This window comes from Melanostigma gelatinosum (assembly GCF_949748355.1).
Source record: "Melanostigma gelatinosum genome assembly, chromosome: 16".
NCBI lineage: Eukaryota > Metazoa > Chordata > Actinopteri > Perciformes > Zoarcidae > Melanostigma > Melanostigma gelatinosum.
The window spans coordinates 18,227,186-18,245,823 of NC_136649.1; the positions used below are offsets into that span (position 1 = coordinate 18,227,186).

Consider the following 18,638-nt stretch of genomic DNA (forward strand, 5'->3'; position numbering starts at 1 on the left):
CTTATGGAAGTAATAAAGGCTAAATCCACCAGCACTAGTTTACGTAGTTAACATGTGTATATCATTTCTGATATTGCTGGCCATAAAGCCGTCAAAATAAGGTGTCAATTGATGGTTCAAATATAAATCACCTTTCTCAAATAAAGTCTCGATAGAACTATCGGCACAATCACAACCAGTAACGACAGAATAACAACCAGTTCGGTCTGAGCTACATTTAAATAAGAAATATATGTTCCGATGGACTTTGTACAGTTCATATTAGCATGCACACTTACTTCTTAGGGAGTTTTATCTTTTTGAGGGAGCCGTCAGCGTTTGGGTTGACCTGAACTACACGACAGCCCAATGCCAGCAGGGTCCTGAGGGGAAACACAGCAGCAAGTGAGTGAGCGCATGTAGCTGCAGATTGTGTTTAATCAGCACCTTGACATTACTTCCGATTCGACAGTGCATGCAGATCCAACAGCGCCGATTGAGGTGCTGAGAGTGTTGAAATGGAGCAGTGATGGGATAAACTGTGCGTGTCCTAATCTGTCAGGAGAAAAAGCCCAAAGAAAACCCAGAGGAATGCAGCGGGTGTGAATTGCTTTTGACAACGTTTCTTCACACCGTGTGAGAGGACAAAGTGACAGTAAAAATGAGTTTCATGTCCCTCAGAAAACCCATCAGTGTCACCCAGATGTGCAGATTAATCACAGCAAACCCCCACTTTCTCCTGTATCATTTAAAGAGCATTTATGTTAAGCACTTGTAATAAGTCTCACTGGGACCTTTGTGAGCAGAACCAAGACGAATGGAAAAGACGAGCAAGACTTGGTTTGGTTGAGCGACATCTGGAAATGCGAAGTGAGCATCATATCTGACATTTAGTGTTGTCTTCGTACTTTCTTTATAATTTAAACTCCTTCATTTAGACTGTAGGTGATGTCATGTCTGTGATGCTCCAAAAATAATGTTCATAAACAACTGTTTAAAACAAAAAATCCAAGTCTCTTTCACGTCTTTGTTTGTAATGAACGTTCTTTGACTCAGTCCAACACTCTTTCTTCATCTCTTCAAAAGCAAAAGAACCGCGGAGAAGATCAATCCATAACGCTCAACATACTTCAGAGTTTCTGTTGACATCTGCAGATTGTAGTTCTTTTCAGTTTCTGGCAGCTTGGAGAAATCCACGAGGCACGGATGCTGCCGCTTATTGTCATCCCTTATCTACGAGAAAAAGAACAGTCACAGAAATCATATTTCAACTTCCCTTTGTGTTCTGCAACTTTGGCCCATAGTCCCTCTATTTGCATGTGAACTATGTGGGAAAGTTGACTAAATATATGCATATGGAATGCACAGCCTTGTAAGTCGGTGTCATTGTAAACCAAGAGGGAGGGGAGAATGTGGTTTAAATACAGGGTGCTACTGGTTGCAGTGATAAGTCTACTCTAGTGAACATGTCATGAAAGAGGAACAAGGGAGCATGTTTTCTTGGGGTAGACGGAAAGGTGTAAGACTAGAATACCAAGCGAGAGGTGTAATGCCTCTTTCGAGGCTGCACCGTATGCCAAATAATCCTTTTGGCAATGCTGCTCAGAGGAGGCGGCATGGCAATGGCGGCTGTTTACCAAGAAAACATGCGGGGCTGCGTACAGCTATGCAGCTGTGCGTGTGGGTCCAATGAAAACCTGCCAGCTCTTTTGTGAATAGTACAAGAACTCTGTGGGGAATCACTTATCTGGCAGTTCTTTATTTTACAGAATTACATTTGTGGAATAAACGAATACAAATAAAAAAAAGAACGTATTTTTACGACACCAGGGCAAAAATAACGAACACTTCCGCAGGACGTCGACTGTGAATGCTGCTGTAATGAATCACAATGAAAACTACAGAGCACATAATGAGCTGCAGTGTAACCACATCCAACACTACTGTACAGTCACTGTAACACGATGTGCACCAGAACTACATCTCACTATTTGACACATTTGTGCATCTGACCCCTGAAGTAAGAAAAACTTCTCGACAATAAAATGTTCATGCTAAACTAAAGATTCTGTTGAGGTGCCGCACAGGATGACGGCCCATCTATTAGCTGGCGTATTAACAATATCGGGAGTATTCTGATATATATGTTTGTATTATAGACATAAGAGCTGTGTTCCATATTGTTGTTTGTGTTGTCATCTGTTCCCTTCGGGGCAAAACAGGTCCCTTTGGCGTTATCCTTTAGCTAATGTACAATAAACCAAGAGAGTCATCAACTTTGAAGGAATAATTCGATATTTTGGGAAATACACTGATTCACTTTAGAGAACCAGGAGAGGGTGAGCTTACCATACAAACTAGAAATGGGGGGGAAACAGCTAGCCTGACTCAATCCAAAAGAAAGCACCTCTCCAAAAAAACAGTCTCTAAAGATCACTCATTAAAATACCTCTTTTGTATTGATCTACCAGAAAACAGACAAACCTTTTTCCCAAAACGTCAAACTATAGCTGCCTCATAAAACCCCTGCGATTACATTTGGATGACGGATTATGTCTTTAAATACAGACAAATACAATACAGGCTTTCCTCTTGGTTTATTGCTGCATAGAAATTGCCAAATCACCCTGTCCTGCCCTTTGGTGAAACAATACTTAGTTATTCATGACTTCTACTAAAACACAGACACAATGAAGCATCTACTGAATGGTATGAAAGGCATCGATCATGGAAAACGAGAGTTTTCTTTCCACTTACCCTCTTTTTGGTGTGAACAGCAAATTATAAAAGAGAAAGCAAGATGACGTACAGGCTTTCGATGATTCACTTCTAATACTACCAACATGTAATGCTTTTGTAATCCTTATCTCAAACTTGTATAGAACATGTGCAATCGGGATGTTTATTTCTCCCCAAACATGGCAAAACGTATGAGTTATGCTTTTTATCTTTATATCCAGAGTGATGATTTTGTTGTAAGAGTATTATACGAGTGAGAGGAATCTGCATATTTCTCACCTTGCCATACGTCCAGCCCAGCTCGATTTTATTCATCCCCCACAGCTCATGGATGTTCTCTGCTAGCTTGTCTCGAACCTTCTCTAAATGAGGCAGCATCACGATCTGAGGGAACAGGCAAAGTACTAATCTAAGTAAAAGCGTGAAACAGGGAGACGGTTATGAACATATTTGTCTGGCTGTCGGTTTACCTGGCCAGTTTCAACAGGTGTGGGGATGAAGGAGGCCTGCGACATGAACTGTGTGGTGCCCAGCAGATCTCGGACTCCCTCCACATCCCTCTTGTACTCTTTCACCGGCTCCACCTTCATCTTCTCTTTTGGAAGCAGCGCTTCATAACACGGAGCGTAACTTGACGGAGGCAGGAACTTAAAGTCGCCATGTCGGCCACCCAACAGGAAACGCACCCTAACGTGATACAATGTTATTACATCTATTAGTCTGCACACAAGTTGATTAATAGGGGAAAAAGTGTGTGAAAATATAAATGATATATCAAATCAAAAGTGATAATTAGACAGCTGTTAATGAAAGAAGCAGTCAGGGAAAAGGAAACCTACCATGCAGCTCAATGTAACAGTTTTTCTCCTCTAAATGGACAAGTTTAGCTCTGAGGCCATCACTGTGAAGAGGCTCTCCTGAGGATGCCCAAAATAACTACTGATGTAGTAGTGGTGACGCAACCGAGCCCATTCTGACAAAAACCCTCAATTATTATGGAGGGAAGATGCGCAGCTGTCATCTTCTGACACGTTTAAAACCAAGGAGACATTCAACCCGTTCAGTGGGTCAGTTTCAAGTTCAAGCTCGGAGGATTCATAACCCACACAACAGTGGTTATATGGTGAGACTTTCCTTATGAAATTCTGAAAATCAACTCTAATTGAAAAGTCTCAACTGCTGGATGGATTGGCATTACGTGTGGTACAACTTAAAGTTGTCCAACCGTTTGGTTTATAACCAAATACCTGCAAAGCTAATGGCATTCCCATCAGCCTCTACTCTACTTTGTGTTAATGCTAATTTGCATGCCAACATGCTAAACTAGGATGGTGAACAATGACACATTATATCTGCCAAACATCAGCATGTTAACGTTGCCATTGTAGACATGTTAGCATGCTAACGTTTGCATTTCGCTCAAGGTACCGCTGTGCCTAAAGACAGCCACACAGAGCTGCTAGCATGACCGCAAACGTGTTGACTGTTGAAACAAAGTCCAGAAAATAAATGAACTCTGGACATTCCAGCATCTTTGAAAGGCAAAGACATGTCGCTTTAAAGCTTTGAGGAAAATTGTCGAGTCCACCCTGAAATTCTTTTATGAAACAAACTTTGCTGAATCACATTTCTGTTCCACGGCTCACAAGCCATCAGGTTTGGAATCACTTTTTGAGAATCCATTTTTATCACGCAATAAGGATTTCAAGTAGCTTACATGACCAGATCAGATCAGACCAGTCTCTCGCTGTCAAAGGTCTCTGTGCTTCAAAGACTGAAAACTGTGAATATGCAGCTTTGCTCTACAAAGTCAAGAGTCAATCATGGAATCATGGGAAAACCGCTGGAGCGTGAAATTCCACTTTAAAGTGTTAAAGTCTTTGTCACCATGTCAACAGAGCAGAATATGAAGTACATAGTAATATATCATAATAATAATAACATATGATAGCATATATTTTTTTTCTTTTGGCTCGTCTGTCTCATCTGCCTGTGCTCCTCTGTGTAGCCCATTCATCATCGGGGAACTTCAGGGAGGCTGTTCATCTCAGACAAGACACAGGAGAAACAAATAAACACTCACTTGACCCCTGCAGAGAAGCTGACCACAGGGAAGAACAGCCCGTCTGTGTTGAAATTTTCAAACATGCCCTGAACGGGCTGTCCGTTAATCCTGAAAGAGATGCTCGGAGCTCCCAGGTCCAGACAACAGCTCACCACATCCTCAGAGGTCAACACGTGCTGGTTTATGGACGCGACCGCCCGCGGGATACGACCTGTTCCACACACACACACGCACACACACACACACGCACACACACACACACACACACACAGAGAGTTATGTGAAATATGACCCAGTAAGGGATGCTGGCACAGATCACGTCTCTTTCACAAACACACAGGATTGAACACGCAAACATGTACACAAAGTAACACACACTCTGGGCAAGGAGATCAGAACACCCTGCAGGGGAACTGATCCCGTCTAGACACAACCTGGCTCTAGCCCAGTGTTACCACTTATCTTTAATACAATAGCTTATCACGATATGAGCTGAGTTACACACATAAACAGAATATTATTCCTCCCACTGACCTGACCAGAGATGGAGTCCATCGAAGCCGTACGAGTAGAGGTCATCTCCCACTCCATTGCCTCCCCATCCCTCGCCTCCTCCAGGGTAGGGAGCGTAGCCTTTAGCGTTGGCCCAGCCCACCCTCAGGTGGGAGGGCTCGCTGGTCACAAAGTGGTCCACCTGGTCAATCATCAGCTCGTAATACCACTTCTTATACTGAGCCGAGCCCTCGCTCACCCCCAGGAAGATGTTCGGTCTCATGCTGGCAATGAAGTTAAACATAAAATAATTAGTTATCCCTCAGAGGCAGTGACATATTCCCAGATATGCTTATATTAATTTGCAATATCTTATTTTCGTTCTGAAAAAAGTCTGCCCATAGGACAAGATAATTCAATTAGCCTCTAATGTATTTGGTTCAGGAAGTTCTTTTAAAGTGTTGATATCTTAAAGTGAGGTAGCACAAAGCAGATCACTTTACAAGTCAAGAAAATTATCCAAAGAGATTTGTTATATTAAATCTCAATTTAAATGACCTCACCCTGATGAGCAAAAATGCTACATCAGGCAAAATGCTTCCTTTCATTGTACAAAGACAAAACGTTGAAGGAGATCATAGGGTATTTAAAGGCGAAGTTCAATCTCTGGGCGCCTCGCTGCCCAATCTATCACCTCAATGTTGAGCATATATGGTCCACAGTCCAATTTAAAGAACATGTTTTGAAGTCTACGTGGTTTATGCTCAACATGTTTTAGATGTGTAACCTGTACACTCAATTACACGGTCCGTAGACTAGAAGGCTGAATGTACACATCCACAATAAGATGGTCGGGACTCTGGAACCGGATCCACCAGCTGTTTGTGTCATCGAACGTAACCCTAATTGTAACGTGTGTATAAGTAGAGATTTACTCATCACTAAATTAAACTGAGTAGCACCAAAAAAAAACAAGTTTTACATAAAAATCACTTACTTAATATTTACACTAAAAATCGAACAAAACTAACGTTGCCTTGCTATTAAATGAAGAGTAAAACAAGTAATGACATCTGACCTGTCACTTTATCAAAACTCTGTTTAATAATGATTTAAACTGTGAAATATCCATATCAATAAACACATTGTGCTCTAAAATACATAACGTTATGCCAACAAATAAATGTAGCTAGTTTATCAGAATCAGATATTTTCCACTCAATCTAAGCTGCATGAATAATGCCAACTCTGAAGCCCATGCATATTCAAATAAAGCAAGGTCATGCAGTACCAGCGCCCACATTTTAAAAAGATTTATAGGAATACATATACTGGACAATTTACCTAAAACTATAGTATTTTGAAGTTACAGCTTGTAAGTAACTTGACTGTGACTTCCTGTTTATCGATAATTGTTTTGATTGGAGGTCTTAATTGACTAAGTACACCAATCACAGACTCAGACTTTATTCACTTGGTAACAAATTAGATTTGAGTTCCTTATTTCTTACCATTGAATTTGCAAATGCAATTTTGAAATGTAGATTTTTTGTAAAGCATGATGTTGAACGGCGACATGGTGAGTGGACGGCTTTCTAACCTCTGGACATCGTTGACCAGCTGGGTTTGCAGCAGCAGATCTCTCTTGGGCAGCAAGTGATCACAGATTAGGTTCTGATTGGTCCGCACAGCCACACCATTACACACACACAGCGAGCAGAGCACATCCAGAATCTAAAGAAGAAAGTGGAGGCATCAGGGAGAAAAATAAGTACAAAGATTGAGAGCAACTGTCCCTATTAAACCCTGGATATGAATCTATAGCTCTCCAGAAAAGACTTCTTATTTGTGTCACTTATCACTGTCCAGGTTGCTGCTCTGGGGACAGACTCTTTCCATGTAACCACTGCATAATTACTCAGAGATGCTTATTGGGGGCAAAAACATGTCCAATAATATCCCTTTGATGTTAGCTTAACAAAGCCGTAGAATTAAATGGGCCGTGAAATCCAGCCAAGGGCGACAGGCCAGAGCACCTACACTTTATCATTGGCCCCTTTCTCCTGCTTCCAGACCTAAATTAACATTCCGGCTGATTTATGACCCTGGCCAGCTGACTGCCTGCTCCCGATCTCATTTCACTGTTAACCTGATTGAATCATGATGTGCACACACTACAACCAAACCTCCTTGAGCCTTCTGTCAATGATGGAAGCTTGAATACTGGTGTATGGAAAGCACAATGAATTAATAGCTAAAGACAAGAAGAGGTGACAAAGAGGCCCAAAGGAACTGTTATGGAAATGAATGTGCATCCAGTGAAGCATTGCAGTGTTGCCTAATGAGGAAAAAACTGGATAGGGTGGATGCGCGATAAATAGGCACTTAAGGTTGTTGTTGTGTGCTCTCTCGCTTGACTAAAGGTTTCTGATGACATCCGAAGTTGCTGAAGATATTTCAGTGTATCTCACAGAAAAAGAAGTTAGACATTTTAGAAAATACACTAATTTGCTTTCCTGCCGAGATTTAGATGAGAAGATCAATAAAACTCTCACGCCTTTACCTAAAAGTGAAGCTGATGTCAGCATCCAGTTAGCTTAGCTTCTTAGCTTTACAGAAATGGGGGGGGGGGGGGGGGGGGGGGCAGCAAGCCCGGCTCTCTCCAAATTAGGCAACAAAATCACCCCAGCAGCACCTCTTAAACTCACAAATGAACACATTGTATCTCATTTGTTTAATCTGTACAACAAACAATGTGTATAAACAACAATTTGCCGTTTAATGAGGAGGTATATGCCGGACGATATCTTGGTCAGCAGCAGTTGCCAAGCAACCAGCAGAGAATCCGGGAAGCTATACTGGTCTTGGCCAAGATGTACTGGAAGTGCAAGTAGACAGATTTTGTAACCCTTGGTCAGAGTTAAAATAGCAAATTACCCATCTCTCCAGTCGTTATGCTAAGCTAATGGGCTGCGGGCTCCAGCTACGTATTTACCTTCGTCAAACTATTCCTTGAAGAATACATCTCATTGTTTTATTACCTTATATATAAGTTTCTTTTCACCAAGACCTTTATTTCCCACTTGAGTTCATTCAACATTCTTCTTGTACCTCAAACCACACAATACACACGAATGGAGCCCAGATGTGACATTGTCTCGCATCACAGCAAAGATAGTGCCTCAGATGAACACTTGAGGCTCGACTAGCTGCTCACCTTGTGGTTGCGTCCGTGCTTGTAAAGTAACGATATGATGGACTTGATGTGTCCTCGCTGGATGATGTTGAGGGCCTCGGGGCTCTCAATTAGAATGCAGTGCAGGACCTCCAGAATGCCTGCACAGCCACAAATTCATCAATTAGTGAACAGCCGCTGAAGAGAGAGCCACACATCAGAGAGCTATCCAGTCTGCAATCGATTAACAGGAAACACGGTTCACACAGTGCTGCTTGTACCTGTATCTTTTCTAAGCATGCAGTGTCATCTTTTAACAATTTTTAAGACGGATGTCGCCGTCGAGTCGTGCTGCATTGCCATTAAAGGAATTGGATAGCTTTGTGACGTCTGTCTGACAGCGAAAATGCAAGCTACTTCACAATGCCGTTTCACTGGAGGCTCAGTATGGGCGAGGAAGACAACGAGCGTACCTGAAGAAGACTCCAGTCTCTCCAGCTTGCTAACCAGCCAGTCCAAGTTGTTGGAGAACTGGGTGCAGTTGTTTCTGTTCCCTCTAATTAACGCAGCTGTAGGTTACAAGGAATGTGTGCATGAGTCAAATATTAAAGGAAAGAAAACTGCGTTTTTGTTCAAAGGGATTTGATGGATCTCCGTCAGTGCAACAGCAAAAACAAAGATACCCAAAGGTGGAAACCTTCCTTAAATCCACGCTGAAAGCCAAGAAAGGTTTGCCACCTTTAGACATATTAACCTGAAAGATGCCTAAAACAGAGGGAGGGAATGACACAAGGAGAGAAAAGACATAAACACAAGCTGACATTATGCCCAACAACAACAAAAAAGAAAGGGTCATCCAACGCAGACAGACAGAGAAGAAAGGAGGGAGACGTCCCAAATCCACTTAGCGCTGCGCCGGAGCAGGTGTGTGAAGGAGGGAACGGGGAAAGAGAGCGACGTGGCTGGAACACTAATATCAGCCAGGAGGGGAAATCTGTGTAAATGAGAGTGTGAAGAACACACTGAGAGGGCAGAGGGGATAAACAATCTCTTCATAGGAATGTGACATATCCAAACCGTTACCTGGAAGGAAAATCATGCCTGCTTTCATGCCACAACTGGTGAAGGAAATGTTGCAACCAAACATTGTACTCATCCGATACGGCAGGATTTTCAGACAGAGCGGAAGAGCTAAAAATATATATATTTTCCCTGTCAGATCATTTTAGTGAGATATGTCTCTATCTGACAGAGCATATGCCTGCAGTGCAAGAGGTCAAAGGGATTTTTCAAAAGGCACGACTGATGACATTGTGCTGTAGGAACACAAAGAGCGCAGCAAGGACAAATAAACAAAACAGAAAGCAGCATAGTGATGAGAATTGGCATTCAATGATTGAACAAAAAAAAAAAAAAAACTATCTGGCCGATAGGTGTGTGTGTGTGTGTGTGTGTATGTGGGTGTTATAATGATTCTGCTCTGGAAGCACATCACATAAACTGGAAATCTCTTTTAGATGCAGTCTTTTCCCCACAAAAATCTGTGTATATGTGTGAGTGTTAGAGATGAGTGCAAGTGCATGTGCGTTGCGTGTCTGTGTGTAAATATTCAGCTGAATTCTAGCAACCTCAGAATTCGATCTTCCACTGCGAGGTGTCTATAAATGGCTGGTTAAATGCCAGGTCAGCACACTTCTTCATCACCATTGCAGCTACTTTATCTTCAAACGATGACTTTCGCCTCTGTGATTGATGACAGTAGGGGATCGGTGTGCGTTTGTACGTGTACGTGTGTGTGTGTGTGACGTTGCGGTAGACCGGCTTCTTACCCAGCAGCTCGTACAGCAGGTTGAGAATGTCTTTCCAAGCCGCTCCGGCCTCTGACCCCGCACACTCCCCGAAGTGGGCGGCACTGTTGTATACGTTGAGGCGATCGATACAGTTGGACACCAGAGTCAGCATGCCCTAAGAAATGCACAGTGATCCAACGCATGAACAGAGCATAACCACCCGAAAATTACAAAAAAATATGAAATACACACATTTTACAACATTCCCATTAAAATGTAAATTGTATGAAAAACAAGCTCATTAGTATGACAAGTTCATTTGCGGAGCTCTTTTTCTGCAGCATTCAATTAGCCGACCATCCCGAATGCAGCTCTGTGGCTCTCTCCTGTCCCATTTAGTTGGCTGTGTCATGGTGATTTATACCACAGAGAAATATCCATAGTGATCAGATATGCTAAAAGTGTGCAGTAAAAAGACAAAATGGCAATTGCAGATGATTTATAATGCCAGGAAAAATCATGAGTCAGCTGTCTACAGTGACAAATTGACTTTCTAAACGTAATATATTAGTCCAGGGACAGAGATATGCAGTTTTGGTTTATTATCATAGAAAGACAAGTAAATAAGAAGGAAGAGGAATTGCTGAAATATGCATAATTTGCCAATATTGAAACCACCAGAAATGCACATACTGTATATTTCTGTTAACTCATTCACATGCATGTTGGCTTGAGGATATGGTGACACATTGTTGTAGCGTGTGACGTTTAAGAGGAGTTTGGATAGTTGACATCATAGACACCCTCAGTATGGCAGCTGACATTTCGTAATTGATGAAAGCAATTTAGATCCGAGAGGCTGAGAAGAAAGCTTCAGTGCTCTGGCACCAGAAAACTTATAACACCAAAACTGCTGACACCCTTCAAATGCAATGCCTCCAAAAACAAGATGGCATTGAAACACACAACAAAGAATCAATCGCTTTCGCCTTTCACATACTTTGTCTTTTGATCATTTGCTGCTGCTCTCTGCACACTCATGTGTTTGGTCACAAGTCAAACTCTTTACTCCAGGGGGGCTTTTAACATTGTTGCTGCACTGCGGAACCGCCCACTGTGTTATTAATGGATATTTCATGAAGTATTGGTGTCCTTTATGGTGAAACTCACTTCCTGTTTGAATAGGTTCTGCCGGTTCTTGAGCGAGCGCAGCTTGATCTGCCTCTCTTCATGCTCCAGCTCAGCGTCAGGGAGCTGGAAATAGGTGATGAGGTCATTCAGGGTTTGGAGCACCTCTTCAACAGGCAGCGCGACCAGTGCCCAATTCTTAACACCCAGACAATCAAGGTCTCTGGGAGGGAGAGATGGGGGGGGGGGGGGGGGGGGGGAACAGAAATATCACCATATCACAAATAACCCGTCATTCAGACATGACAGCACTCCCCACTTACATTTGTGTTCATGTATAGTTTTTTAATGCACTCTCATTCCTCACAAATGCAATAACTTCCTGGTAAAGACACTCTAATTGGGAGGCTGAGCAGACTTGTGAAGAGGCTGATGACTCACAAAATGTTTCGCCCACAGGTTCATCCATGCTGAAATGCTGATTTCCGCTGGCCTGCTAAAAATAGCTCCTGTCGTACGCGCGGGAGGGGTGTGCGGCGCTGCATGTGTCACAGCCGCGGGGGAGGCTGACAGACTCTCGCATGTTCCCGCCATGAGTGCCCCATGAGCCCGACCCAGGGGACAGTTTGATAACAAATAAGGTCAGTGGAAGCATCCACTTACGTGCTCCACGGCTCCCTTTTTCCAGAGCTGGCAGTGCATAGCCGCGACGCCGCTGCAATGGAAACGCATGACTGCACCACTGAGTGAGCTGTCTGGGGCTTCAGCACTCCACTCAGTCAAAATTCACAGGCCCAGAGCTCAACTCTCCAATAGAATTTGTGTGATCACGTCACCGCTTGCATTCGTGAGGAACAGCAGTGTCAACGCATTGATACCTGATGAAGCGGTGAAAGAGTAACGTGGTGTTGCGGATGATTCGTGCGGCGCGGGACTCCTCGTGTTGACAGCGCTGCAGGGTCAAACCGTCATCCATGTGGCCTTCAGAATGTAGGCACGCCTTGAGAGGGCATGACGGGAAGAGAAAGACTGTGAGACATTGTCATGAGACGCTATAGGGAAAGAGGGGGAAAGGACCAAAAAAGGGATTTAATGGCGAGAAAGTGTCCAGCCATCAGCACTGAGCCACTATGTCTGGAACACAGGTGCTGACGATACAGGCTTTCTGCCTGTGTTTACATGGAGGACATTGTCACGCACACCTCTATCACTTCTGCAACAATAGCTGAGGGACAATTTAGTTGAGGCAAGGGTATGAACTAATATGAACAATAATCTTCACTCAATCAACTCATTACCCTCAAAATAATAATCCGCTCCAAGGAATCTCATTTATTTCTGAATTCGCTTTGTTTTTGTATCCGCTTGGCATCGGAAGACAGAACGGCGTGTGCTTGTGTTTGTCTCCGCTCACTCGTCTCTTGAGGGGACCCAGACGGGCAGATTTGACATCAGGTGCCTGGTAGGAGAGCCAGAGTCCCGTCGCCACGTGCATGATGAAGCAAAGCGAGTCCCCGTATTTAATCTCCGCCACCCCCATGCCATCGATGTCCCGCTTGGGGCTCTGCTCCAGCTTCTCCTGCACAGGGGAGGAGAAAATGAACAAAATGATCAGTGTGGAACTCATGAGCGTGCTGGCACAATACAAAACATGTGCACATTCAGACACGATGCACGCATATCTTTATCAACCACCGACCAAATGTCAGCTGAATCTGCTGTTTATGCCTCAATCCATCACAGGGGGACGATTTGAATGGTTTTGGATCAGATATGAATGAAACCCATAATCGACATGAGGCGTCTGTGATACATGATAATAAATGCTTTAAATCCACATTGGAAGGGTCACTAATTGGCTCCCAATCGCTGGCCATATCTAAAAACTCCATTACACAGAGTAAAACTAAATGGACTGTTCAGTCAGATTCGGCAAGTTCAGTTAAATGAACCTCTACGGTGTCGATTTCACTGGTCCAATCATTGTCATTGTCCTCGGAAAAACTGGTGATTTTCCATTCCAAGGGGAGTGGGCGGTTCATTTGTAAAGGTTTAGAGGGGATCTTTTGTAACTTCTTTCCAGTGACTTTTAATGAGGAAGTGTGTGGTTGATCCCGTGTGACACAAGTCACCTTGAGGAACAGCGGGGAGTCAAGGGAACACATGCTGTGCCCTCGTATCCGTGTGCGGACGCGTGTCCTAACCTTAGAGGCTCTGAAGCAGAAGGCGGTGGCTATGGTGTCGGACCTCTCCCGATCCTGCAGCACCAACCCCCTATCCTCAGTCAGGGCCAAGTAGTGACCGGTGGTCAGGTGCCGCAGTCTGTAGGGCTGGCCCCAGCGGATGTGGCTCCCACTCCAGCTGTCATTGGCGCACACACACACACACACACACACATTAAAATGAAGCACACATGCAAAGATACAAGGAGAAAAAGGTGCATTTCATAAGCCCTGGAAGCCTAATATCTGCTAATTAGTTGATCTAAACATTGCCCCCAGCTGTTAATTATCTAGCATGCCATGCGGTGGAACAATTAGATATAATTATTAAAATAATAGCAGCTGAACACATTTCTCTGATTACGCACTTTGTTTCTCGTCTGGGAATTTAAAACAAACCAGGGTCAAAAACAAGGCCGACGTGACAAATATCATATTTGACACAGGATTTGAAATGGAAAAGGGAAAGGCTGCATCCCTGTGAGGATGTGACGTGGCCAGGATCAAAAGAGTTGATGGAGAAAGAGAGAGCAAGAGAAGGAAAGAAAAATGAGGGAGGGAGATAGAGGAATAAAAAGAGAGAGAGAGAGAGAGGCCAGAGTGCAGCAGTAGGGAGAAGGAGGAAAGGACTAATGGATGTAGAAAGAAAAAGTAGAAAGAGGAAACAGGTGGAATGTAGAACTATGAGAATGATGGAAAACAAAAAGAGAATAAAATAGGTAGTGGGAAACAGGAAGGAAAGCAACAAATAACAGATCACGTAAAACACAACCCACCTGATTCGGAGCGGCTCCAGCCTCCACAAGGACCTGGCCTTGGCGCCGGCTTTACCCGTCTCATAGTTGACTATCCTGGGGATGCCAGAGAAGCATGAGTGGGTTGTCTGTCTTGTCTGTGTCTTGACACTTTAAATGTCTAGCCACCACTGATACTGTCGAGGCCATTCATCCTGGCTTAGAAGAACACCATCTCTTTACCGTCATTTGTCACGCTGATATTCAGCAGGAAGATTTGTATGTATTTATGTGTACACATACACACTGCATTTACTCTGCCGACTACAGAGTCACATCCTTCACACAGAGACAGGTGTGCCCCGATAACCCACAGCTTCACTGTCGATCAGCGATATGGCCGACTGGGTCCAAAGATAAAATGAATCGCTCATCAGCCCGCGCTGACAGTTGGGAGTGTGTTTAATCTGCCCCAGACAAATGTGAAACCTCTAAACAGCTTGCTCCTTCTGTTGAATTTCAAGGACAACAGTAGGGGAAAGCCAAAAAAGCGGGCAAATCATATCTAATCCTGCCTCCGCATTCACCGTGCTCTGTTCTAAAAACAGACACCATGTGTGTGTGAGCGTTAGTGCCCAGGAGGAACACACATCTCCTGGCACCTGGCTGAATGTGAATGGGCCTTGCCCGCTGTCTTGACCCACTTTGAGCCCAGTGTGCCATTTTTTTCTGCGGCCTACCTCATCTGTGTTGGCAACAAGCAGCTATACAGTCAGTTAGCTACTTGTGTGCTACATAACTGCTTTGCCATCACTAAAGGGTGACCCCTTAATGGTGCAGTGTAATCTAGTTCAGCGTTAGCAGTGGTTCGCACCTCTGCTGCTCTTCACTCTGGTCTGATCCTGGGATGGCCACTACCTCGTCATGTCCATGGAACAGCCGCATCACATGACCACCCAACAGGTAACCTATTGGAAGAGGAAGTACAGGAGAGAGGGATTTAGATATGGACACTCTAGATATTTTGTTTTCCTGTTTTGTTGCTGTTTTTGCTACCACTGTGAATGCTCGTCATCTCGTCGATGTAATTTGGAAAGACAAACTATCTAAATCTTAAAAATGTTGTACAAATTTAGGGGGCAGTTTATTTAGGTTCTCAATAACGATCCGATTCGATCCGGGCAAAAATTCGGGCTATTCCAACATGACAAGGAGTTTTCCACGAATGAAATACCACAAAAACAACATTATGTTTGGGGGGGGGGGTCTATCCTTGACCAATTAGGGAAAACTTGCACAATCCCCATCTTGAGATATATTTACTAATTGACATTTATCCGACAGCCTACATCCACTCCTTTTTATGTATGTATGTCTTCTTTCCTTCTTTCTTATGTTTAATAACCATATATATATACACATACATATGTGTGTGTGTATGTATATATTATTTCTTGAATAAATTTTAAATACTATCACATCGTGGGGAAAAAGACTACGGGGTGGAGGATGGGGTTGTGTGTGTAGTTTCTACCTTCTTCTATGTTGCTACCGGAGCAGATGGGATGGACGTTCCACAGGGTTTGCATGAAGGAAGCATCCACCTGGATGTTGCCACTGGAGATGGATAAGTGCTGCAGGAAAGAGAAGGAAATATTTCATGCTTCAACACCAGTGACAGGACATGTGCTGAACATTTGTATTGTTTAACCTGCATGGTGCTACTTATCTGGTCCACAGAATAAAATGATTCTGGTGACAGCCTGGCTGCTGTCACCAATTTTGTAGATAACAGAGACCACGTTTTGCACAGTAATATGATGCTCAGCATAGAGGGCAGGATAATGGTAGAAAAAGAAGCCTATTGCTGAAAAGGTCAGTTCAGTAGTGTAACAGGATCTATTGTTGACGGCAGTGGGATGTCAATATGTGACGAGGATGAAAACAAGCTAGGCTCATTTGAAATGGCACTGGCAGCAGAAATCATAATCCACCAAACCAAACATTTCCAGTTCAGATCAAATGATGCTAAATGTTATTGTTAGCAGCATTGCATTCATTTAGAAGGAGAGAGTTGTTGCTTTTAGCGTTAAATCCTCCTGCAGGAGAGAGGTCATGAGGAGAGTGTGGTATGTGGTAACAGGATTGGGACAATCTGAAATTGTGTCACATCAGGGGAAGAAGAGTTAATGCTCTCTTACTAGGACCCTACATTAGGCACACACACACACACACACACACACACACACACACACACACACACACACACACACACACACACACACACACACACACACAGTAGCTACAGCTTCAAGGATCAAACCGCAAAAAAACAAACTTACAAGGTATCGCTCTGAGGATACGCTGACGAGGATGAGGTCATCACCAATCCGCACTTTCTCTCCTTCAGATCGCTGTTTGGAGGCAGGGTGGATTGTCCACCAACAAGCCTCACCTACAGTGATACACACACACACCCATATACATGCCGTCTCCACTCTCCAATTTAAACAACCCCATATAGAATCATCTGGTATTACTAAAAATTAAATGAGGCAAGAGCAGACAGAAATCAGAACTTGGGACGCATGTGGATGCACCATGGCAACAATCATATCGAGGTGACTGCTCATCTGCTGCATGGTAAGAGATAAATAAAAATGCAAGTGTGCAGCAGAGATGTAATCATCACTGACTACAGAACCACGCTGTATGTCTACAGTGCTCCACAGGGAATATGCACCGGGAAAACACAAGCTTATGAACGATGAAGGTGCAGAGACAGAGATAAAGAGAGCGAGAGAGAGAGAGAGAGAGAGAGATTCAAAGAGAGGGACACAGGAACAAAGACAGGGACAGACAAAGAGGGGCAGATCCAGCGAGAATGAAAGAGGGAACAAGAGGTGGATGAAAGCAAAACTGTACAGAGCTTTTCTTTTACCTGTTGAATCCTCCTGCAGACCGACATCAAAGGACAGCTTGTCTGTCTGTGACCTCGATGTCTTCAAACAGGCCAGGTACTGGTACACAAGACAGAGCTGTCACACACAACGCTCTGCAGAAGACCTCATGCTGCTGTTCATGTGATATACTGAAATTGCTAATGGCATTTAAATCTTGCTGTTGTAATAAATCCGGTTTGAATATTTCTTCTTTCCATGACGGTGACATTGATTGCGTGCGATGTCTTACCATAGAGCTGAAGGAGTGTCGAAGCAGGATGGCGTGTCCGTACAGAAGAGTCTTGTGACCGCCGCTCTGCGCTGCCTAAAGAGATCGTTCACACATGCACACAAATACGTCGTTACACGTCAGCTCAGGCTCCAGACGCAACAGCCCCAGTGGTCGCCCTCCAACTGTGTCAATCAACACCCGACCTCTGGCACTGAATGTTGACCTCAGCGAGGACCTTCTCCCCAGCGATGATGACCTCAAGCTGGGGGGGCACACTTCTCCTGAGGAGGGTTTTGCCACCCCATCTCGCCAATGAAGACATGCAATCTGACTTGCCACAGGAGACGGAGTTTCTGGCTCCTGTATCCGTGAGCGAACGGGATACGGGGTGATCTTTCCAGCACTCCGACTAGAGGAATGTGGGAAGGATGCACAACTACTGTGAGCCTCCGATGACATTCGTGGGGAATGACTCCGTCGCTTACGGGGTTGTGTTTAGATGCAGGAGGGGAACAAACGGTATCTCTACTGGTAGAGATGCAAAGGGGATAAAGAAGAGTTTTTCTTGTTTTTCTTCGGCAAGCAACTCCCATGTTACTCACCTTCCTTATGAGCCTCTAGGATGCATTAAGGTGAGAAAGAGTGTCATTATTCAGAAAGAACTGTTTCTTTCTGCCTGCCTCTGCCTTATTTTAGTCTTTGGTACAAATAATTAAAGTCCAGTGGGCACACATGACCGTCAATAAATCTATTTTTTGCGAGAAGGATGACGGAAAACCAGTCGACTTCCATTCTTTGGCATTTTACAAAGTAATGCCATTGGTACAGGATCCAGGAATAAACCTGAAACAATGCCAAACAGCCAAGTTTATGTCACATTAAACTACCAAAGCTAAGCTGATTTTTTTCAAAACTAGACTTCTAACTATCTGAGAGAATCATGCATCACAGCAGTGTTTTGTGAAAACAACCTAGCATGCACAGCCTCTCTCTCCTTCCGTTTCATTTCCTCTCCCTATACCCCCCTCGATTGGCTACCGGGACAACGGCCTGTGATTTGATGCAGTTGTGTCGTGCAGACTGCAGCACTGGCTTTTTCTGTGCTTCTGGCTACTGCTATACGCTGGCTGAGGTACTGAG

At 43.9% G+C, this 18,638-nt stretch overlaps 1 protein-coding gene across 1 annotated transcript in view; it reads right to left on the minus strand.

Annotated features, from left to right (window-relative positions):
* Positions 1–18,638, minus strand: part of LOC306790058 (ryanodine receptor 3) — a gene marked incomplete at its 5' end in the record, with an annotated part of 92,399 nt that overhangs the window by 49,081 nt on the left and 24,680 nt on the right. Inside the window, 20 exon segments of the mRNA XM_079286157.1 lie at positions 279–362; positions 1,109–1,212; positions 2,998–3,102; positions 3,189–3,405; positions 4,802–4,994; positions 5,318–5,559; positions 6,876–7,009; positions 8,493–8,611; positions 8,924–9,019; positions 10,280–10,415; positions 11,411–11,591; positions 12,247–12,368; positions 12,783–12,947; positions 13,561–13,729; positions 14,367–14,441; positions 15,199–15,292; positions 15,859–15,958; positions 16,667–16,779; positions 17,266–17,344; positions 17,517–17,591. Coding sequence (XP_079142283.1) covers positions 279–362; positions 1,109–1,212; positions 2,998–3,102; positions 3,189–3,405; positions 4,802–4,994; positions 5,318–5,559; positions 6,876–7,009; positions 8,493–8,611; positions 8,924–9,019; positions 10,280–10,415; positions 11,411–11,591; positions 12,247–12,368; positions 12,783–12,947; positions 13,561–13,729; positions 14,367–14,441; positions 15,199–15,292; positions 15,859–15,958; positions 16,667–16,779; positions 17,266–17,344; positions 17,517–17,591 — 2,603 coding nt within the window.